The 20,548-nt window shown below is 45.7% G+C and overlaps 2 protein-coding genes across 5 annotated transcripts in view; one reads left to right on the top strand and one right to left on the bottom strand.

Annotated features, from left to right (window-relative positions):
- aimp1a (aminoacyl tRNA synthetase complex interacting multifunctional protein 1a) overlaps positions 1-12,447 on the bottom strand; it is a 47,666-nt gene extending 35,219 nt beyond the window's left edge. The window contains exons 1-2 of one of the 3 annotated variants that reach the window (XM_078209404.1): positions 12,211-12,254; positions 9,025-9,045 (exon numbers count right to left, since the gene is read on the bottom strand). In XM_078209404.1, the coding sequence (XP_078065530.1) occupies positions 9,025-9,045; positions 12,211-12,212 (23 nt within the window). In that variant the 5' untranslated portion in view covers positions 12,213-12,254. Of the gene's footprint in view, positions 1-4,461; positions 4,714-9,024; positions 9,046-12,210 lie in introns of those variants that run through there. The other 2 variants (XM_078209421.1, XM_078209412.1) reach the window with 2 other exon arrangements.
- Positions 12,448-12,587: 140 nt separating this feature from the next.
- The window catches only part of tbck (TBC1 domain containing kinase), a 218,442-nt gene continuing 210,481 nt past the window's right edge, over positions 12,588-20,548 (top strand). The window contains exon 1 of one of the 2 annotated variants that reach the window (XM_078209219.1): positions 12,588-12,617. The gene's annotated coding sequence lies outside the window, so the exon portion shown is untranslated. The other variant, XM_078209229.1, reaches the window with a different exon arrangement.

Here is a 20,548-nt window from a genome sequence, read left to right as displayed (position 1 = left end):
CACTGCAGACTGAAAATTCCACAGCTCTAAAACTGCCTTTAAATGGCTGTTCTGCAACTTTGATAGCTGGGCACTTAGTGCTAGTGCTACTGCCCCACCTTAAATCCATAAACTATCCAAAATCTAAAGCTAATTTTATATTGCTTATGTATTTTTCAGCTGTTACTTTCCTAAGCATAAAGCTCAATTAATCAGTTGTAACGTTGTCAACTTTTAAAAAAATAGGTGATCCAGGCATCAGTTTGATTTAAACCAGCTTACACAATTTACACCGGTCTGCTTGGGAACAGTAGGTGCATCAGACTGGCCAAGTAGCAATGCTGTCATGAAGTAACATATCATTATTACGTCATGCGCACTCAGTATCAGTCTGCATGTGCACTCAGCAAAGTGACTCAAGAAATCTAGCTGCTATCTAAAAGAAAGTTATTATAGTTATATAACATATTTACCATCCTCAGGATGTCCTAAAATACTGTAGGCTATCTCATAGAGGGAGGACATAACTCTTTCTCTGCCTACCAGTTTCAGTGTCAATGTTAACTTGGTGGTAGCAATTGACTATTTGAGACTTATGCTTTGGGAGGTAGTAGTCAAGAATACACTAATAATATAAAATTAGCTTTAGATTTTGGATGGTTTATGGATTTTTGGATAGAGACGAACACTAGCAATGTGCCCAGCTAAAGAAGTGATAGAACAGCCATTTAAAGACAGATCATAATGCGGGCATTTTGGCTCCTGTGGGAAGAATAAATGTGATCACAGATGTACCAAAACGATCAAGTTTTTCACTTACCCAAGAAAAAGATTGATGTGGAGATGCTGGCAAGGGACTGGGGTGGGCACAGTAAGAAGTCTCACAAAACCAGGTTAAGGTCCAACAGGTTTATTTGGAATCATGAGTTTTTGGAGTGCTGCTCCTTCATCAGGTGAGTGGCGACTCACCTGATGAAGGAGCAGCGCTCCAAAAGCTTGTGTTCCAAATAAACCTGTTGGACTTTAACCTAGTGTTCTCAGACTTCTTATTGTGCCAAGTAAAAGATTAAAAGCTTATTTGAAACGATCTTACTGCAGTCAAATCCATGATGCCACCATGAATTAAGTTGCAAACAAAAACGCCAAAGCTGAAATATTACCTGGATCTTCAAAACAAAATCACAGTCTAAGGAATCAGAGCTGGAAAGATCTTCACAAGTCCCGATTTTGCTCTGGTTACCTTTTAGCTGCAGATGTATCAACAACATACTGTACCAGCTAACCTGAAGCATGTCAGTCTCAGAACAAAATGGAATGGATATGCTGGGGGAATGCTGCTGAAAGTGCTCCCTTTGCAATGTGTCCACACTAAACTCGGAATATTTCAAGGCTGTTAATGAGACTGATCATTGGACAACCAAGCCAATCAACAAGCTAATACGCAAAATAAAGTGGGGAAAACAAAAGCACAATTTTGCTGATATAAATCACGATCTGACTGACCCACACATAGAAATAGAAAGATAGAAACCCTACAGTACAGAAAGAGGCCATTCGGCCCATCGAGTCTGCACCAACCACAAACCCACCCAGGCCCAACCCCCATATCCCTAGATATTTACCTACGAATCCCTCTAACCTACGCATCTCAGGGCACAAAGGGCAATTTTTAGCATGGCCAATCAACCTAACCCGCACATCTTTGGACTGTGGGAGGAAACCGGAGCAACCGGAGGAACCCACGCAGACACGAGGAGAATGTGCAAACTCCACACAGACAGTGACCCAAGCCGGGAATCGAACCTAGGTCCCTGGAGCTGTGAAGCAGCAGTGCTAACCACTGTGCTACCGTGCCGCCGACATCGGCTAGCAACTTTAAGCAACAAGCGGCAGTGAATCGCTGACAGGTTTGTATCATTCCACCAGTAGATTTGTGAAAACATCTCACACTCAACCTTCCCATTATTTTAAGAATTTGCACATTAAACTCACCACAGAAAGAGCAGGTTTTTAATTGTCCAAGTATTCTTTCAATTATGTGATAATTATTAATAATTGACAATTATTGACCTTGCCCACAAAGTGAACAAGTAGAAGTGTGGAGTCTCATTCCTTGAAGGCTATGAATTCTTTTGGTTTTTTAAAATGTCAAGTATTAATTTTTTTCCCCTCACCACTACTTTCGGTTTCCTTCCAATTTTTCTTTCAATCTCTTATTTATTTTTCTGTACCTGATGTAATATCATTCCTAATTCACCCTCCTCTGTTTAATTCTCAAATCCTTGCTTTTGTTGAGATATACCAAGATTCCGGATATTACATTGTCCTCCCTGCACCGTTATCAGTTTGCACTTCGCCAAAGTTGTCCGTAAACATTTTAAAAACCCAAATCTGGATGAACAAGTTTAACTAATGGGACACTCCATGAGATATCCTGCTCCCGCAGAATTTGGCCATATATTGACTCACAACCACATAATCTTAAATAAAACTATGATGTTCTTTGGATTAGACATATTAGAGGATCGAAATTCGAGGCACGTGATATTTGACTGCATACATTCTATTTTTCAGCAATGAACAGTCAATGATTCTTTGCTCCCCCTTGGAACTTTTGTCCACTGGTTTATGACCCTTTCTGACTGTTATACAAGTTGATTCCTTGCTGGGATACATCATTAGTCACCTCCCAGTATTTTGCTTATCTGTGTATCCAGACAAAATAACACTAGCAGCTTTCTACCGCAGAGGGATTCACAGTTGAAACCAATTCTATTCCCACTAAACATCAATAGGGCAGTGATCAGAAGCAGCAAGCCTGCCAGTTTCCCCCTCCTCTCCATGGGCTGAATTCAATTCTAATGTCCCTTCCAACCCTGCAGCTGACATCAGGTAACTTAGCCACGGAAAGAGAATCAAACTTGAGCTGGATAAACTCACTGAGCCAACTTCATAGCAATTAACAACAAACTTCTTTTTCAGAGATAGTGAGGTCAAAATTATAGCTGGAAATAACAGAGTTGTATTCTATGAGTAAATCTTAGGCACGGTGACACAGTGGTTAGCATTGCTGCCTCACAGCGCCAGGGACCCATGTTTGATTCCTGGCTTGGGTCACTGTCTGTGCGGAGTCTGCATGTTCTCCCCGTGTCTGTGTGGGTTTTCTCTGAGTGCTCCAGTTTCCTCCCACAGTCCGAAAGATTTGCTGGTTAGGTGGATTGGCCATGCTAAATTCTCCCTCAGTGTATCCAAACAGGTACCGGAGTGTGGCGACTGGGGGATTTTCACAGTAACTTCATTGCAGGGTTAATGTAAGCCTACTTGTGACACTAATAAATAAACTTTAACCTGGAACTGAAAGTGTATTTTACCAGTATGTTGAAAAGCTTTAGTACAGATCTGGAATATAAACTGTCCTTGCTTTCTGCGACCTAGCTGAGGATTTTTCACACAGAATAGAATACACGAGTAGCGTGACACCAATTACTGAGCTGTACCATATGTATATAATGGTGCACGATTGTTTGACTTCAAGATTTCTGGCGTCACAGAACAGCTGCTGGATCTGTTCAACATGTAGACATGAATTCAAGTATGTACTGGTCTATAATTTGTGCCATCCCTTGCATAAAACACCACTTCAAATAATGATCTTAAGCTGCTCGTGACAGCAAAACCTTACTGAAATCAGCACTTTTACTTCTTCCATAAACAAAAATTAAGACAAACACTATTTCTTTATAAACTTAATTCTAGTTTTCTCCAATCATGCATAATTAGATAAAACTAATGCAATCATGATTACTTCCTTATATTGATTCTACTTCCTACAGTTGACTGGAGGCATTATTCTTACATTGAACCACAGTCACAAGAGACTCAATACTAGAACCATTGAAATAAATCTGTTTATATTTTACTTGTTCACTTGCATTAAGTATAACATTACATTCAGAATTGAAATGCAAACTAAGATAAAGATCAATTACTCGCATCTAGCAAAAGAAATGACAACGCATTTCTGATCAAACAAATAATTCAGAATATTCCAAATTATTGAATATACATTAAGGCATCTGCAGAACACTAATTGCTCAATTATTTCCATTTCAGATTAAATCTGTGTGGCCATATACTTACAATATTAATTCAACTCATAAACAATATTATGACCAATAAATGTTACACCCACGCCTTATGGATTTAATAAAAAATTCTACGAGTGATGACAATAAAAGCCTGAACTCCAGATATAATGTACAATAAAATACATTAGTTTAACTCATCTCTTTCAAAGTTTAAGACTGTATATTAAATTTCCAACTATTTGATTTTATCTATAACAAAGCATCATACATTACACCAGAAAACAAATTTAACATTCGTTAAAGCTTATTTTCACATTGAATTTCTGACAAATGGTCAAATTTTATGCAGAAAAGGTTGCACTCTACTACAGCACAAGTAAAAGCATCTAATTACCTAATACGGTAAAAGTTCCAGGGTTTTGTTGATTGGAGACTTATATGTTGCTATTTAACATTACAGTCTGTTGTGCCACAACAAAATGCTTTGTTCATCAATTTCCAGTAAAAACACCTATTCTATTATTCAGAATCAAATACAAATCATTCTTCCAACCAAGATTTAAGAGAAAGATTTGTGACTTTCACAAGCAAGACAACTCTAACAGGGTGGAGCATGTGCATGTCTATAAATAGTTCCATGTTATCTGAAACTTCATTCCTGACATGGTTCCAGTCATATCGATCTACACCCAGATTCTGGCTGGCAAATGACAATCGCATCTTGTGAAGGATGTTTTAGAAATTTTTTCTGTGCAAATTGGCAGTTGAGTCATTGTAAAATGGAAAATTTCCGTCAGACGATAATTACAATGAGGAAGGCCACCAGCCTATGTAGTTCATCCAGACCTGAAAGTCTTAATTGCTACCCCACTTCATTTAACTACATCTTACACAATTATAAAGTTGTCATCACCACTACTCTATCCCAGGGTACAGTGAATAGATTAATTCCTTGATTCAGTGCTAAATTTGCTTTTAATCATTCGAACCTATGATGCCTTCTTATAATTCATGTTCAAAACCAATTTTCTAGATTATATACTTCGATAAGATTACCTCTCAGTACCTTTTTTCATGTCTGAAAAGCCCATTTCTCTCCATGAGGCAGTACTGAAGAACTTATTAGCATTGAATCCACTGTTTGAGGGTCCAGCTTGTGTCACAGGGATGAGGACTGAACTCAAATCTCAAAATATTCTCTGACCAAACCACAGTAGCTGATCATAACATTAGCTGTCTATAGTTCAACACTCGATTGGTTTTGTTGATTGTTCAACAGCTCCAATCAATGCAGAGTAGGAGTGAGTTTACTAAACATGTGCCTTTTTCAGCTTCACCTTCTTTATGTCAATATCATTCACCAGCACGAGTAAACATGCGTGTTGTTCATATTTCTTTCCAATTTGTTGTAATTTACCCTTTCCTGCATTACATTTCTTCTGCCATTGCTCTGCTCACTTACACATTTTATGCAGCTAATTTTGCGGCTTTTGAGCTGCTCCTTTTGATTCCACTGCCCCTCCTTGCTCATTGAGATTCTGAGTTCAAGTTACTGTTATAAATTTGAAACAATCGCATTTCAACACTGATTCCTGGAGCATCACACTTAGTACTTCCCTCGCTCTGAAACTTTCAGGACCATTTAAATGATATAATTTATATGAAACCAAAATAATGAAGTTACATAGAGACTAGAAGCAGGAGTAGGCCATTTGACCCTTCGAGCTTGCTCTGCCATTCATTATGATCATGGTTTATCAAATTCAATTTCCTGATCCACCTTCCCCCCATATCCCTGTAATCCCAAGAACTATATGGGGTGGCATGATGGTTAGCACTGCTGCTTCACAGGGTCAGGGACCCAGGTTCGATTCCCGGCTTGGGTTACTGTCTATGTGGAGTTTGCACGTTCTCTCCGTGTCTGCGTGGGTTTCCTCCCACAGTCCGAAAGATGTGTTGATTAGGTGCATTGGCCATGCTAAATTCTCCCTCAGTGTGCCTGAACAGGTGCCGGAGTGTGGCGACTAGGGGATTTTCACAGTAACTTCATTGCAGTGTTAATGTAAGCCTATTAATAAAGCAATAAATAAAAACTTTAAACTTTAAATCGAATTTCTTCTTGAAATCAGATAATGTTTTGGCCTCAACTACTTTCCGTGGTAGTGAATTCCACACATTCACCCCCCTCTGGGTGAAATTTTTTTTCCTCACCTCAGTTCTAAAACATTTACCCCTTATCCTCAAATTATGACCCCTAGTCTGGAGTCCTCCACCATTGGTAATATTCTTTCTGAATCTACCCTGTTTAACCTCGTTAGGATTTTATAAGTTTCTATGAGATCCCCTTTCACTCTTCTAAATTCCAGTGAATATAATCTGAACTGACTTAGTCGCTCCTCATATGACAGACCTGCCACCCAAGTATCAGCCTGGTAAATATTCACTGTACTCCCGCTATACCAAGGACACCAAAACTACACACAATACTCCAGGTGTGGTCTCATCACACTGCACCTCACCTCTGCACTCTCTCCTTTCCTTCTCTCTGTCTGTATAGTGCGCAAGAAACAATACTTTTCACTGCATACCAATACATGTGACAATAGATCAAATTAAATCACCAATGCCCAATATAATTGCAGCAAAACATCCCTATACTTAAATCCTCTCGCTGTGAAGGTCAACATACCATTTGCCTTCTTTACTGCTTGCTATACCTGCACACTTACTTTCAGTGACTGATGCACGAGGACACCAAGGTCTCGCTGAGTATCCACCTCTCTCAATTTACACACATTCAAGTAATAGTCTGTCTTCCTATTATTGCTACCAAAGTGGATAACCTCACATTTATCCACATTACACTGCATTTGCCATGCATATGCCCACACTGACAAGTCACGCCGAAGCATCTTTGCATCCTCCTCACAGCTCACCCTCCCACCCAACTTTGTATCATCTGCAAATTTGGAGATAATACATTCAGTTCCCTCTTCTAAATCATTAATGTATAATGTAAAGTTGGTTAATGCCCATTTACTGATGCAATTTCAACCAGCTATATTTAACAAACTGAATCTCCATATTTAACAGCATGCATAGCTAAATTACATTGTCAAATTCTCATTTTCCTGTCCACCAGAAATGACTACAAAAGCATCATCCTTTTCACATAGAGTTGGGATCTAACTCATAATAAGACAAGTTATTATCCACAATTATTAGCTGCCCACTTACAGATGCTTGCAGCCAACAATGCAGTAGAACAACCTGGTACAATTTGAACTAACCACAGGTTTACATTTCTAAAGGACAGTTTTGCAAATGAATACTCAACAATAAACATGTAGAAATCTTCGGTCTGAAGGTCACTGTCAGTACTATTTAAAAAGGTGAAACATAATGCATGATCTTGAACAATGATTGTTGATGGCATTAGGGAAGTGACAAATTAATAAACTTTAAAACTTTATCCAGTGATTATACAGGAAGAAAACAGTTTTAAGTGAAGGGGTCCTTGTGGATACAGTGTTACGCATTAACATGTAGTTATGGATACAATCCCAACCAATGACTTGTTCAAGCTATTTTCCTCAAAGACTGCATATTCTCTCAGTGCTGTGATTTCAATCATCATAGAATAGATTAAAATTAATACAAACTGCTGCCTCTATGATTCTATTCTATGATTCTAGAAATATGTGAAGTGGCATACATATCCCCAGTGACATCCAACCAGTAAGAGTTTTGTTCACTTTTACACAAATCTATGTTTGACACTCAAATCACTTTCTTCGGATGGAAAGCAGGCCAAATATCACCAACCATTTTGGCTGGCAATGCGATTTCCACATCCTGGACTTCTGCTGATCTTTGACCAACATCGGGAAAAGTTTGGAATACTGCGTCCAGTTCTGGTCGCCACACTACCAGAAGGACGTGGAGGCTTTGGAGAGAGTACAGAATTGGTTTACCAGGATGTTGCCTGGTATGGAGGGTCTCAGCTATAAGGAGAGATTGGGTAAACTGGGGATGTTCTCCCTGGAAAGACGGAGGATGAGGAGCGACCTAATAGAGGTGTATAAAATTATGAAGGGCATAGATAGGGTGAACAGTGGGAAGCTTTTTCCCAGGTCGGAGGCGATGAACACAAGGGGTCACGGGTTCAAGGTGAGGGGGGCAAGGTTCAACACAGATGTCAGGGGGACGTATTTTACACAGAAGGTGGTGGGGGCCTGGAATGCACTGCCAAGCAAGGTGATTGAGGCGGACACGCTGGGATCGTTTAAGACTTATCTAGACAGCCACGTGAACAGACTGGGAATAGAGGGATACAAACAAATGGTCTAGTTGGGCACATGAGCGGCGCAGGCTTGGAGGGCCGAAGGGCCTGTTCCTATGCTGTATTGTTCTTTGTTTGGAGTCAGAAGTGTAAAGTCACAAATTGCACCCTCAGGGTAATTCCACACAGATAAACTAAATTTCTTTCCAGTCACATTTTAACTAACTGCATGAGAAATATTTACTTCTGCAGTTGCCCCAGTACTTCGAAGCTGCTCTGTAGTAAACTGTGGACATCAGCAATATGACTGCAACACAAAACTGCTCCACTGGAAATAGATGGGGGCCCACAGCAATTGCAATAATAGAAGCGTGGAGCGTCAGCTTCTCCTGAATAAACAATATCGACCTGATCCTTCACTGCAGTACTGAGTGAGTGCTGCATTGTCTTAAGCCTGTTCAGGTAGGTATGACAGACTATGGCAGCATGTCAAAAACAGCAGAGTCCACAGAGCATCATGAAAATCTATCGCTTAGCCAATAATACTAGAAGTGTATATCTATGGGCTTATCTCACTGCTTTTCGTGGCACATTGGCTGCTACATAAATTCAAATTCCTTTCTGTATATAAAGTGTTAAACTATCAGCCTCCTTAACTCTTCAATGAAAACTCACTCTTTTCTGTCAGTGTTCTCCCTGCAAGAAAAATCAAAATAAGACCAACTGTGATTAAATCGTCAACTTCTCCAGTGGTGGTCCAACTGCCCGGGCAGTTCCTATTGCCCTCAGATTATCATTTAAAGGTTGTATTTCAGCCACCTAGGATCAATATTCCTCCATATTGCCATGAGTCAGTGTGTAATGTTCTCACTTCTGAGTCAGAACGTTGGGGATTCAAGTTCCACTCCAAGACTTAAGCACAAAGATCTAATCCAGCTGGTGTGCTGTGCTGTTGGAGGTGCCATTTTTCGGATGAAATGGTAAACCTGAGGCCCTGTCTGACCTCTCAGGAGAACATAACAGATCCCATGGCTCTGTTTTGAAGAAGGGCCGAGTTGCTCTGCCTGATCTAAGGAAGGATGTGCTGGCCTTGGAAAGGGTCCAGAGGAGGTTCACAAGAATGATCCCCGGAATTAAGAGCTTGTCGTACGAGGAACGGTTGAGGACTCTGGGTCTGTACTCATTGGAGTTTAGAAGGATGAGGGAGGATCTTTTTGAAACTTACAGGATACTGCGAGGCCTGGATAGAGTGGACGTGGAGAGGATGTTTCCACTAGTAGGAAAAACTAGAACCAGAGGGCACAATCTCAGGCTAAAGGGACGATCCTTTAAAACAGAGATGAGGAGGAATTTCTTCAGCCAGAGAGTGGAACTCTTCGCTGTAGAAGGCTGTGGAGGCCAGGTCATTGGGTGTCTTTAAGACAGAGATAGATAGGTTCTTGATTAGGGGATCAGGGGTTATGGGGAAAAGGCAGGAGAATGGGGATGAGAAAAATATCAGCCACGATTGAATGGCACAGCAGACCCGATGGGCCAAGTGGCCTAATTCTGCTCCTATGTCTTATGGTCTTATATACTGGAAAATATTAATCCATCAGTAAGCATTAGAAAATACAGATGTGTTAGGGGGAAGCTTGCTGCTACATTTCCTACAATACAATGGTGCCCAGACCTCAAAAATAAACTTAATTGGCTATAAAAGCAATTTATACTGCTTATGGTTATGAAAGGCACTGTATAAATGCAAGTTCATTCTACACACTCCCTTCTAAACAGTGATCCCGGTGGCCACATTTGTTACTCAAACTCCACCTTAAGGGGAGTGGGCAGAAGGAGAGGGTGGCGGGGGGAGGGCGGTGAGGGGAGGGCGGCGGGCGGAGGGGCAGGGCGGCGGGCGGAGGGGCAGGGCGGTGGGAGAGGGCGGCGGCGGCTGGAGAGGGCGGTGGGAGGGGACGGCGGGAGGGGGCGGCGAGCAGGGGGAGGCGGGCAGGGGGTGGGGGGCAGGGGGAGGGGCGGCGGGCAGAGGGAGGGGGCGGCGGGCAGAGGGAGGGGGCGGCTGGCAGAGGGATGGGGCGGCGGGCAGAGGGAGGCAGGCGGCGGGCAGAGGGAGGCGGGCGGCGGACAGAGGGAGGCGGGCGGCGGACAGAGGGAGGCGGGCGGCGGACAGAGGGAGGCGGGCGGCGGACAGAGGGAGGCGGGCGGCGGACAGAGGGAGGCGGGCGGCGGACAGAGGGAGGCGGGCGGCGGACAGAGGGAGGCGGGCGGCGGACAGAGGGAGGCGGGCGGCGGACAGAGGGAGGCGGGCGGCGGACAGAGGGAGGCGGGCGGCGGACAGAGGGAGGCGGGCGGCGGGCGGCGGACAGAGGGAGGCGGGCGGCGGACAGAGGGAGGCGGGCGGCGGACAGAGGGAGGCGGGCGGCGGACAGAGGGAGGCGGGAGGCGGGCAGAGGGAGGTGGGCAGAGGGAGGCAGGCGGCGGGCAGAGGGAGGCGGGCTGCAGGCAGAGGGAGGTGGGCGGCGGGCAGAGGGAGGCGAGCGGCGGGCAGAGGGAGGGGGCGGCGGGCAGAGGGAGGCGGGCGGCGGTCCTGCCCTGGTTCAATCTACCAAAATGCATCACATCGCATTCATCTAAATTAAACTCCATCTGCCATTCGTCAGCCCACTGGCCCAATTGATCAAGATCCCGTTGCAATCCGAGATAACTTTCTTCACTGTCCACCATGCCAACAATCTTGGTGTCATCTGCAAACTTACGAACCATGCGTCCTATATTCTCATCCAAAATCATGAGGGATGAAGGAGAGGGAGACAGGATGAAGGAGAGGGTGGGGGAAGGATGAAGGAGAAGGGGGGGCAGGATGAAGGAGAAGGGGGGGGGCAGGATGAAGGAGAAGGGGGGGGGCAGGATGAAGGAGAAGGGGGGGCAGGATGAAGGAGAAGGGGGGGCAGGATGAAGGAGATGGGGGGGCAGGATGAAGGAGAAGGGGGGGCAGGGTGAAGGAGAAGGGGGGCAGGAGGAAGGAGAAGGGGGGCAGGATGAAGGAGAAGGGGGGGCAGGATGAAGGAGAAGGGGGGGCAGGATGAAGGAGAAGGGGGGGCAGGATGAAGGAGAAGGGGGGGCAGGATGAAGGAGAAGGGGGGGCAGGATGAAGGAGAAGGGGGGGCAGGATGAAGGAGAAGGGGGGCAGGATGAAGGAGAGGGGGGGCAGGATGAAGGAGAGGGAGGGCAGGATGAAGGGGGGGCAGGATGAAGGGGGGGCAGGATGAAGGGGGGGCAGGATGAAGGAGGGGGGCAGGATGAAGGGGGGGGCAGGATGAAGGGGGTGGAGGCAGGATGAGGTGAATGATCTCCTAACGTGTCCTCAGTCCCTGTACGGGGAGTAAGGCTCTGGCTCCCAACCCCGACCACATGCTGACTGCCCGCAAACCCCTCTCATTACCCCTCCAGGAGCTCTGCCATCTCGATGAGGAATAACCAGTTACCATTGACCCCCTGAAAATCCCTTAGATACCAATAACCCACCCCCACCCCATGGGGGTGGCACAGTGGGTTAGTGTTGCTGCCTCACAGTGCCAGGGACCCGGGTTCGATTCCCAGCCTGAGGTCACTGTCTGTGCGGAGTCTGCACATTCTCCCCGTGTCTGCGTGGGTTTCCTGTCACAGTCTGAAAGACGTGCTGGTTAGGGTGCATTGGCCATGCTAAATTCTCCCTCAGTGTACCCGAACAGGCGCCGGAGTGTGGCGACTAGGGGATTTTCACAGTAACTCCATTGCAGTGTTAATGTAAGCCTACTTGTAACAATAATAAATAAACTTGAACAGAAACCCCCTCCCCCCTCGCGACCGCCATTTGAGACTCACATCAAAACCCAACCGTCCGCCGGCCTGGGGTCCTAACAACCATCACAGCTGTCCTCAACCCGCCTGGCTGCACCCCGGGAGCACCTTCCACAGCCCCTTCCTCCCGGCCCTCACGCCTCCTCATTCTCACGGCCATAGAAAAGAAGAACACAAAAAAAACCCCTCGGTCTGAAATACGAAAGGATCGCCTGTCACTTTTACAATCGCATCCTTGGGGACAGGCGATTAGATTTGCCCGGTGAGGAGGAGGGGGGGGGGGGGCTTGAAAGGCGCCCGGGCGAGGGACTATGGGACCTGTAGTCTCCCAGCCGGTGAACGCCCATTGGTGCGAATGTCGGGCCGGACTACAACTCCCAGCGTGCACCCCGTTCCGCTGCGACGCGCCGGTTGCTGAGGCGGGACAAGCGGTAAGGAGCTGGGCTGAGGCTGTGAGGGTTGGGATTGAGTCGCTGCGACCTGGGTAATGGGCCGGTGTGTGACTGAATTTGTCGGCTGCTTTGCTCTAAATGCTCGGTGGTACCGCGTTTTGTTTGAGGAGATTTGTGAAAACACCCTGGGGGATGTTTTGTTGCGTTTGTATAGATTGTGCACCCTGGTATGCAAGTTGTTTGTTCAAACTCTACATTGTGGCCATGTTAAGGAGCATTCTAATTTGAACAGGCGGTGACTATGCGTCCACCTCCTGTAGGACAATGTAATTCCTTACTATAAAATCTTTATTCATAGAAACCCTACAGCACAGAAAGAGGCCATTGGGCCCATCGAGTCTGCGCCGACCACAATCCTACCCAGGCCCTACCCCCATATCCCTACATATTTTACCCACTAATCCCTCTAACCTACGCATTTCAGGACACTAAGGGCAATTTTAGCATAGCCAATCAACCTAACCCATACATCTTTGGACTGTGGGAGGAAACCGGAGCACCCGAAGGAAACCCACGCAGACACTAGGAGAATGTGCAAACTCCAACACAGACAGCGACCCAAGCCGGGAATCGAACCCAGGTCCCTGGAGCTGTGAAGCAGCAGTGCTAACCACTGTGCTACCGTGCCGCCCTGTTATTGATAGTTATAAGTTTTAAAGTTTATTTATTAGTGTCACAAGTCGGCTTACATTAACACTGCAATGAAATTACTGTGAAAATCCCCCAGTTGCCACACTTCGGTGCCTGTTCAGGTACACTAAGGGTGAATTTAGCACGGCCCAATGCACCTAACCAGCACGTCTTTTGGACTGTGGGAGGAAGCTGGCGCACCCGGAAGAAACCCATCTAGATACGGTGAAAACATGCAGACTCCGCACAGACAGTGACTCAAGCTGGGAATCGAACCCAGGTCTCTGGTGCTGAGAGGCAACAATGCTAACCGCTGCCATCGTGAAGGCGGCAATTTGGCTATTGAGTCTGCACTGACTCTCTGACAGAGCTAACTGACCCAAAGTTTCCTGCTGTCTGTCTCCTTCCTTTCTGGAATAGAGGTGTCACATTTGAGATTTACCAATCAGTGAGGATATTTCCAGAATCTGTGGAATTGTGGAAGATCACAACTGGTGTATCCAGAGATGTTTTTTAAAAAAAATCTGATATTCCAAATGACTCTGGAATTACCATACTACCTCCAGCTGACAGTCTTAATTATTAATGTCCTTTAGTGGCTATGCAACTTCCTAACAGTGCCATAAGATATGCTATGTAAAATGACTACAGATGTGTTTAAGAGCATCCATTTGAACAGGTGGTGACTATGCATCCATCTCCTGGGGGACAACTTACTTCCTTACTATAATATTGCACTCTTTATCCATAACGTGGAGATGCCGGCACTGGACTTGGGTGGGCACAGTGAGAAGTCTCACAACACCAGGTTAAAGTCCAACAGGTTTATTTGGTATCACAAGCTTTCGGAGCACTGTTCCTTCATCAGACGAGTGGAAAGTTGCGTTCATATATAGACAGAGACTCAGTTGCAAGATAATGGTTGGAATGCGAGTCTTTACAGGTACAGGCCATGTGAGTGGAGAGAGGGATAATCACAGGTTAGAGGTGTGAATTGTCTCGAGCCAGAACAGTTAGTAGGATTTTGCAAGCCCAGGCCAAATGGTGGGGGTACAGGCAGTGCGACATGAACCCAAGATCCCGGTTGAGGCTGTCCTCATGCGTTGGAACTTGGCTATCAGTTTCTGCTCAGCGATTCTGAAGGCTGCCTTGGAGAACCCTTATCCGAAGATCGGAGGCTGGATGCCTTTGACTGCTGAAGTGTTCCCCAACAGGAAGGGGAACTCCTGCCTGGTGATTGTTACACAGTGTCTGTCAGCCTCACTCACAAGACAGTCCCGAACATCACCCAAGCACAACGCAATGCCATCCGCGCTCTCAAGACCAACTGCAACATTGTCATCAAACCAGCAGACAAAGGAGGAGCCACCATCATACTGAACAGATTACTGCAAAGAAGTGTACTGACAACTGAATAACCAGGAACACTACAGACAGTTAACTGCAGATCCGATCAAAGAGCACACCTGCCAATTCAACAAACTGATCAAGACCTTTGATCCGGACCTTCAGAGCACCCTCCGTGCTCTCATCCCACATACTCCCTGCGTTGTAGATCTCTACTGTCTCCTGAAGATACACCAGACCAACACACCCGGCCGTCCCATTGCATCAGGCAATGGAACCCTGTGTGAGAACTTCTCTGGTTACGCTGAGAGCATCCTGAAACCCATTAACAAGGAACCCCCAGCTTCTGTACCGACCTCAGAAGACAGACACGACCGACAGAGTACCCTTTGTCGTCCAGTACTTCCCCGGAGCAGAGCAGCTACGACATCATCTTTGGAGCCTTTAACATGTCATCGATGAAGACTAACATCTCACCAAGGCCATCCCCACACCCCCACAACTTGCCTTCAAACAAACGTGCAACGTCAAACAGACCATTGTTCACAGCAAACTACCCAGCCTTCAGAACAGCGACCATGATGCCCCACAACCCTGCCACAGCAACCTCTGCAAGACATGGCGGATCATCGACACGGATGCCACCATCACACCATCCTCCAGGTACACGGTACATACTCATGCGACTCGGCCAAAGTTGTCTACCTCGTATGCTGCAGGAAAGGATGTCTCAAGGCGTGGTACATCGGTGAGACCATGCAGACGCTACGACAACGGATGAACGGACACCGCACGGCAATCACCAGGCAGGAGTGTTCCCTTCCTATCAGGGAGCACTTCAGCAGTGAAGGGCATTCAGCCTCTGACCTTCGGGTAAGCGTTCTCCAAGGCGGTCTTCAAGACACACGACAACGCCGAATCGCTGAGCAGAAACTGATAGCTAAGTTCCGCACGCATGAGGTCGGCCTCAACCGGGATCTTGGGTTCATGTCACACTGCCTGTACCCCCACCATTTGGCCTGGGCTTGCAAAATCCTGCTAACTGTCCTGGCTTGAGACAATTCGCACCTCTTTAACCTGTGATTATCCCCCCCTCCACTCTCTCCACTCATCTGTACCTGTAAAGACTTGATTACCTGTAAAAACTCACATTCCAACCATTATCTTGCAATTGAGTCTGTGTCTATATATACCGTGTTTGTGAACCCACCTCTCCACTCACCTGATGAAGGAGCAGCGCTCCGAAAGCTTGTGAGACCAAATAAACCTGTTGGACTTTAACCTGGTGTTGTGAGACTTCTTTATCCATAGTTATGGATTTGGAAGACCATTCTGCCCATCTGCCTTCATGTGTCCAGCAAGATCTCTCAATTCTCCATCCGCAATGCAGCCTCCAGCTGGTTCTGACACGTTTCCTGGGATTTTATTTCTGCTAATTTAGCCAGGAGTCGGTTACTCTGTGTAAATGAATTAAATCTGTTCAATAAATTCACCTTTTCATGGCCGCTTTTTTTAAAACTGAAAAGTCATCTTCTGGATTTACTTTTTGATAACCATGAAAAGCATTGGGTGTTAGGGGGGAGAGATGGAAGTAGGGGATTGGGACTAATTCTTTTTTAAATTTGGCACAAGCAGGATGGGCTGACAGCCTCCTGTGTTGTATAATTCTATGATTTGCAATCTGATATAACTCTGTACCAACAACACCTCATGTAATTTTTATTATTGGAAAATGAAAATCTCTCCGCCTAAGTTTAAAAACTCTACCACATTAATGCTCTTCGGGGTGCCTTTTAGGGGCATGGCCTCAAAATAAGGGGGAACAGATTTAGGACTGAGTTGAGGAGGAACTTCTTCATCCTAAGGGTTGTGAATCTGTGGAATTCCTTGCCCAGTGAAGCAGTTGAGGCTATCTCATTGAATGTTTTTAAGGCGAGGATAGATAGATTTTTTGAAAAGTAAAGGAATGAAGGGTTATGGTGAGCGGGCAGGTAAGTGGAGCTGAGTCCATGAAAAGATCAGTCATGGTCTTATTGAATGGCGAAGCAGGCTTGAGGGGCCAAATGGCCGCCTCCTGCTCCTAGTTATGTTCTCAGTCCCTTAGTTCCAAGCCTGGACTAGCCCTGAATTGTACCTCCAGGACTTGAGTACGTTAGGTGTCTATTTGATGACTAACTTAGTTGGTTGAGTCTTCCTTTAATGTGAACAAATTCAGTGTGGGTTTTCTGAGTCTGTTCTCCAGGTTTTCTTGGTCTTATTATGGATGTGTCCCTCATTCTTTCCTCAGTCACTCTTAACAGTTTTGCCTTGTCTGCCAGCTCTGAGCTTTGCCTCCACCCACATCAGCCTAACTGGGGTGCACGAGAACTGAGGGTCGTACTTTCAATAGCGTCCCACCCTGTTTTGATCTTTCCCCTCTGTCACTTGGTCATTGCTTGTCTTCAAATCCTTGAACTAGCAGTGTGACTTTAAACTGGTCTCTAATATTAGCTCTGAAGAAGAGTCGTATTGGATTTGGTTGTATCCTTGCCTCTGAGACAAAAGATCATGTGTCCAACACCCATTCCAGAGTAATAAATGCATAATCTAGTCTGACACTGCAGTTCAGTACTGAGGGAGCACTGCACTATTGGTGATGCCATTTTCAGATGAGATTTTATGCTTGTCCTCCTGTAATTCAATTCATTTAAAAAAAATTCATTCATGGGACATAGACGTCGCTGGCTGGCCAGCATTCATTGCCCTTCCCTAGTTGCCCTTGGAGGGCAGTTAAGAGTCAACTATATTGTTGTGGCTCTGGAGTCACATGTAGGTCAGACCAGGTAAGGATGACAGATTTCCTTCCCTAAAGGACATTAGTGAACCAAATGGGTTTTTCCAACAATCGGCAATGGCTTCCTGGTTATCATAGATTCTTAATTAAAGATATTTTTATTGAATTCAAATTCCACCACCTGCTGTGGCGGGATTTGAACCCAGGCCCCCGGAACATTAGCTGAGTTTCTGGATTAAAAGTCTAGTGACAATACCACTCGGCCATCGCCTCCCCAAAAAAACACCATGACAGTATTTGTTTAAGAGCAGGGTAGCTTTCTCACCTATTTCTGGCCAGTATTTATTCCTCAAACATCACAAAAACCTGTGCACTATCTTATCGCTGTCTGTGGATTTTGCTGTGAGCGAATTGGCTGCTGTAATTTAGAACAGATAGCCGCACTTGTAATGTAGTGTTCAATTCTGGTCGCCACACTATCAGAAGGATGTGGAGGCTTTGGAGAGAGTACAGAAAAGATTTACCAGGATATTGCCTGGTATGGCCGGCATCAGCTATGAGGAGAGGTTGGAGAAACTTGGTTTATTCTCTCTGGAACGATGGAGGTTGAGGGGAGACCTGATAGAAGTCTACAAGATTGAGAGGCATGGACAGAGTGGATAGTCAGAAGCTTTTTCCCAGGATGGAAGAGTCAATTACTAGGGGGCACAGGTTTAAAGTACGAGGGGCAAGGTTTAAAGGAGATGTACGAGGCAGATTTTTTACACAAAGGGTGGTGGGTGCCTGGAACTCGTTGCCGAGGGAGGTAGTGGAAGCAGATACGATAGTGAGTTTTAAGGGGCGTCTTGACAAATACATGAATAGGATGAGAATAGAGGGGTATGGTCGCCGAAAGGGTAGGGGGTTTTAGTTTAGTCAGATAGCATGGTCGATGCAGGCTTGGAAGGCCTGTTCATGTTTTGTAATTTTCTTTGTTCAAGAAATGGCCGATTCTGTTGCATTTTATCTGCAGTTCCATTGAATATCTTCAATGGGTGGCATGGTGGTTAGCACTGCTGCCTCACAGCGCCAGGGACCCGGGTTCGATTCCTGGCTTGGGTCATTGTCTGTGTGGATTTTACATGTTCTCCCCGTGTCTGAGCGGGTTTCCTCCGGGTTGCTCCAGTTTCCACCCATAGTCTGAAAGACGTGCTGGTTAGGTGCATTGACCTGAACAGCTGCCAGAGTGTGGCGATTAGGAGAATTTCACAGTAATTTCATTGCAGTGTTAATGTAAGCCTACTTGTGACTAATAAATAAACTTTAAACTTTAACTCGATCTGAATTATGAGTGTCTTTTGTATTGTATTGAATGTGATTTGCCCAAGAGCATTCAAATGGTTATTGGATAAACATGGATGATATTGGAATAGTGTAGATTAGAGGGGCTTTAGATTGGTTTCACTGGTCGGCACAACATCGAGGGCCGAAGGGCCAGTACTGCGCTGTAATGTTCTATGTTCTAAGTTGCTTGTGATTTTTTTTTCATTAATTGATAAAATGGGTATACCTTGCATGTTCCTGGTGAGTTTTGTGATTGAGAGTGCATTTACTATGATCAGTGTGATTTTCTTGTAAGAATATTCCCTTTAAACTGATAAGGAAAGTATTTGCCCACCCGGGCTAGGTTAGCTCAATGGTAACACTCCTGCCCAAGAATCAAGGTTTTGGATCCAATGCTGTACAGAGGGAGTGCTGCATTGTTGAACCTATTGTTTGTCAGATGAGACAGTAAACTGACACCTTGTAAAGCTGCTCAAGTGAACATGAAAGATTCTGTAGCACTACTTAATGGAATAGCAGAAGAGTACTCACGGTGTCTTGGGCAACATTTGTCCCTTAAGCGACATCATTGAAATTGATTTGTTCGAGGCAGTATTTAGCCTTGATTCGTTCATTACTGTTTTTGGCAGCTTGCTGTGTTTGCCAATGGTTACACTCCCAAAGTCCTTTCCTGGCTCTGGCGTGCTAGGTCAGGGCCTGAGAATGCAAAAGATCCGTGTGTTTCCTCCGGATGCTCCAGTTTCCTCCCACAGTCCAAAGATGTGTGGGTTATTGCTCATGCTAAATTGTCCCTTAGTGTCCTGGGATGCATAGGTTAGAGGGATTAGTGGGGTAAATATGTGGAGTCATGGGAATAGGGCCTGGGTGGAACTGTTGTTGGTGCAGACTTGATGGGCTGAATGGCCTCCTTCTGCATTGTAGGGTTTCTATGCCAGATACAAGTTCTTTCTTCACGGAAATCATGAAGGCATATAACATCGTCGGCTTCAACGCACCCCTCCCTGATGAGCTCAATGCATTCTTCGCCTGTTTTGAGCAAGAGATCAGCAAGAACATGCCCTCCACCCTGGAAGCCCTGGATGAACCCGTACCTGGGGTCACCATTACAGATGTCAGAGCAGCTTTCTCGAAAGTCAACCCGCGGAAAGCGACTGGCCCGGCTGGGGTACCCAGACGAGCACTAAGATCCTGTGCGGATCAGCTGGCGGGGGTATTCGCAGACATCTTCAACCTCTCTTTACAACAATCTGAGGTCCCTATCTGCTTCAAGAAGACGACCATCATCCCAGTACCTAAGAAAACCAAGCAGTGTACCTTAATGACTCGGCCGGTGGCTCTGGCATCCATCATTATGAAGTGCTTCAAAGGGCTAGTCATGGCATGAATCAATTCCAGCCTCCCGGACTACCTGGATCCACTACAGTTTGCCTACCGCCGCAACAGGTCCACGGCAGACACCATCTCCCTGGCCCTGCACTCAACCCTGGAACACTTAGAGAACAATGACACCTATGTGAGACTCCTATCTATTGACTACAGCTCAGCCTTCAACACCATTATTCCCAGGAAACTCATCTCCAAACTCTGTAGCCTAGGCCTCGGCACCTCCCTCTGCGACTGGATCCTGAACTTCCTAACTCACAGACCACAATCAGTAAGAATAGGCAACAACAATTCCTCCACAATCATCTTCAACACTGGTGTCCCACAAGGCTGTGTTCTCAACCCCCTACTATACTACTCATACACCTATGACTGTGTGGCCAAATTCCCCTCCAACTCTATTTTCAAGTTTGCTGACGACATGGATCTCAAACAATGACGAGACAGAGTACAG

The sequence above is a fragment of the Mustelus asterias genome, chromosome 1, assembly GCF_964213995.1.
Source record: "Mustelus asterias chromosome 1, sMusAst1.hap1.1, whole genome shotgun sequence".
NCBI lineage: Eukaryota > Metazoa > Chordata > Chondrichthyes > Carcharhiniformes > Triakidae > Mustelus > Mustelus asterias.
Note: the sequence above shows the minus strand (reverse complement) of the source record. Positions and strands in the feature narration are given on the sequence as shown.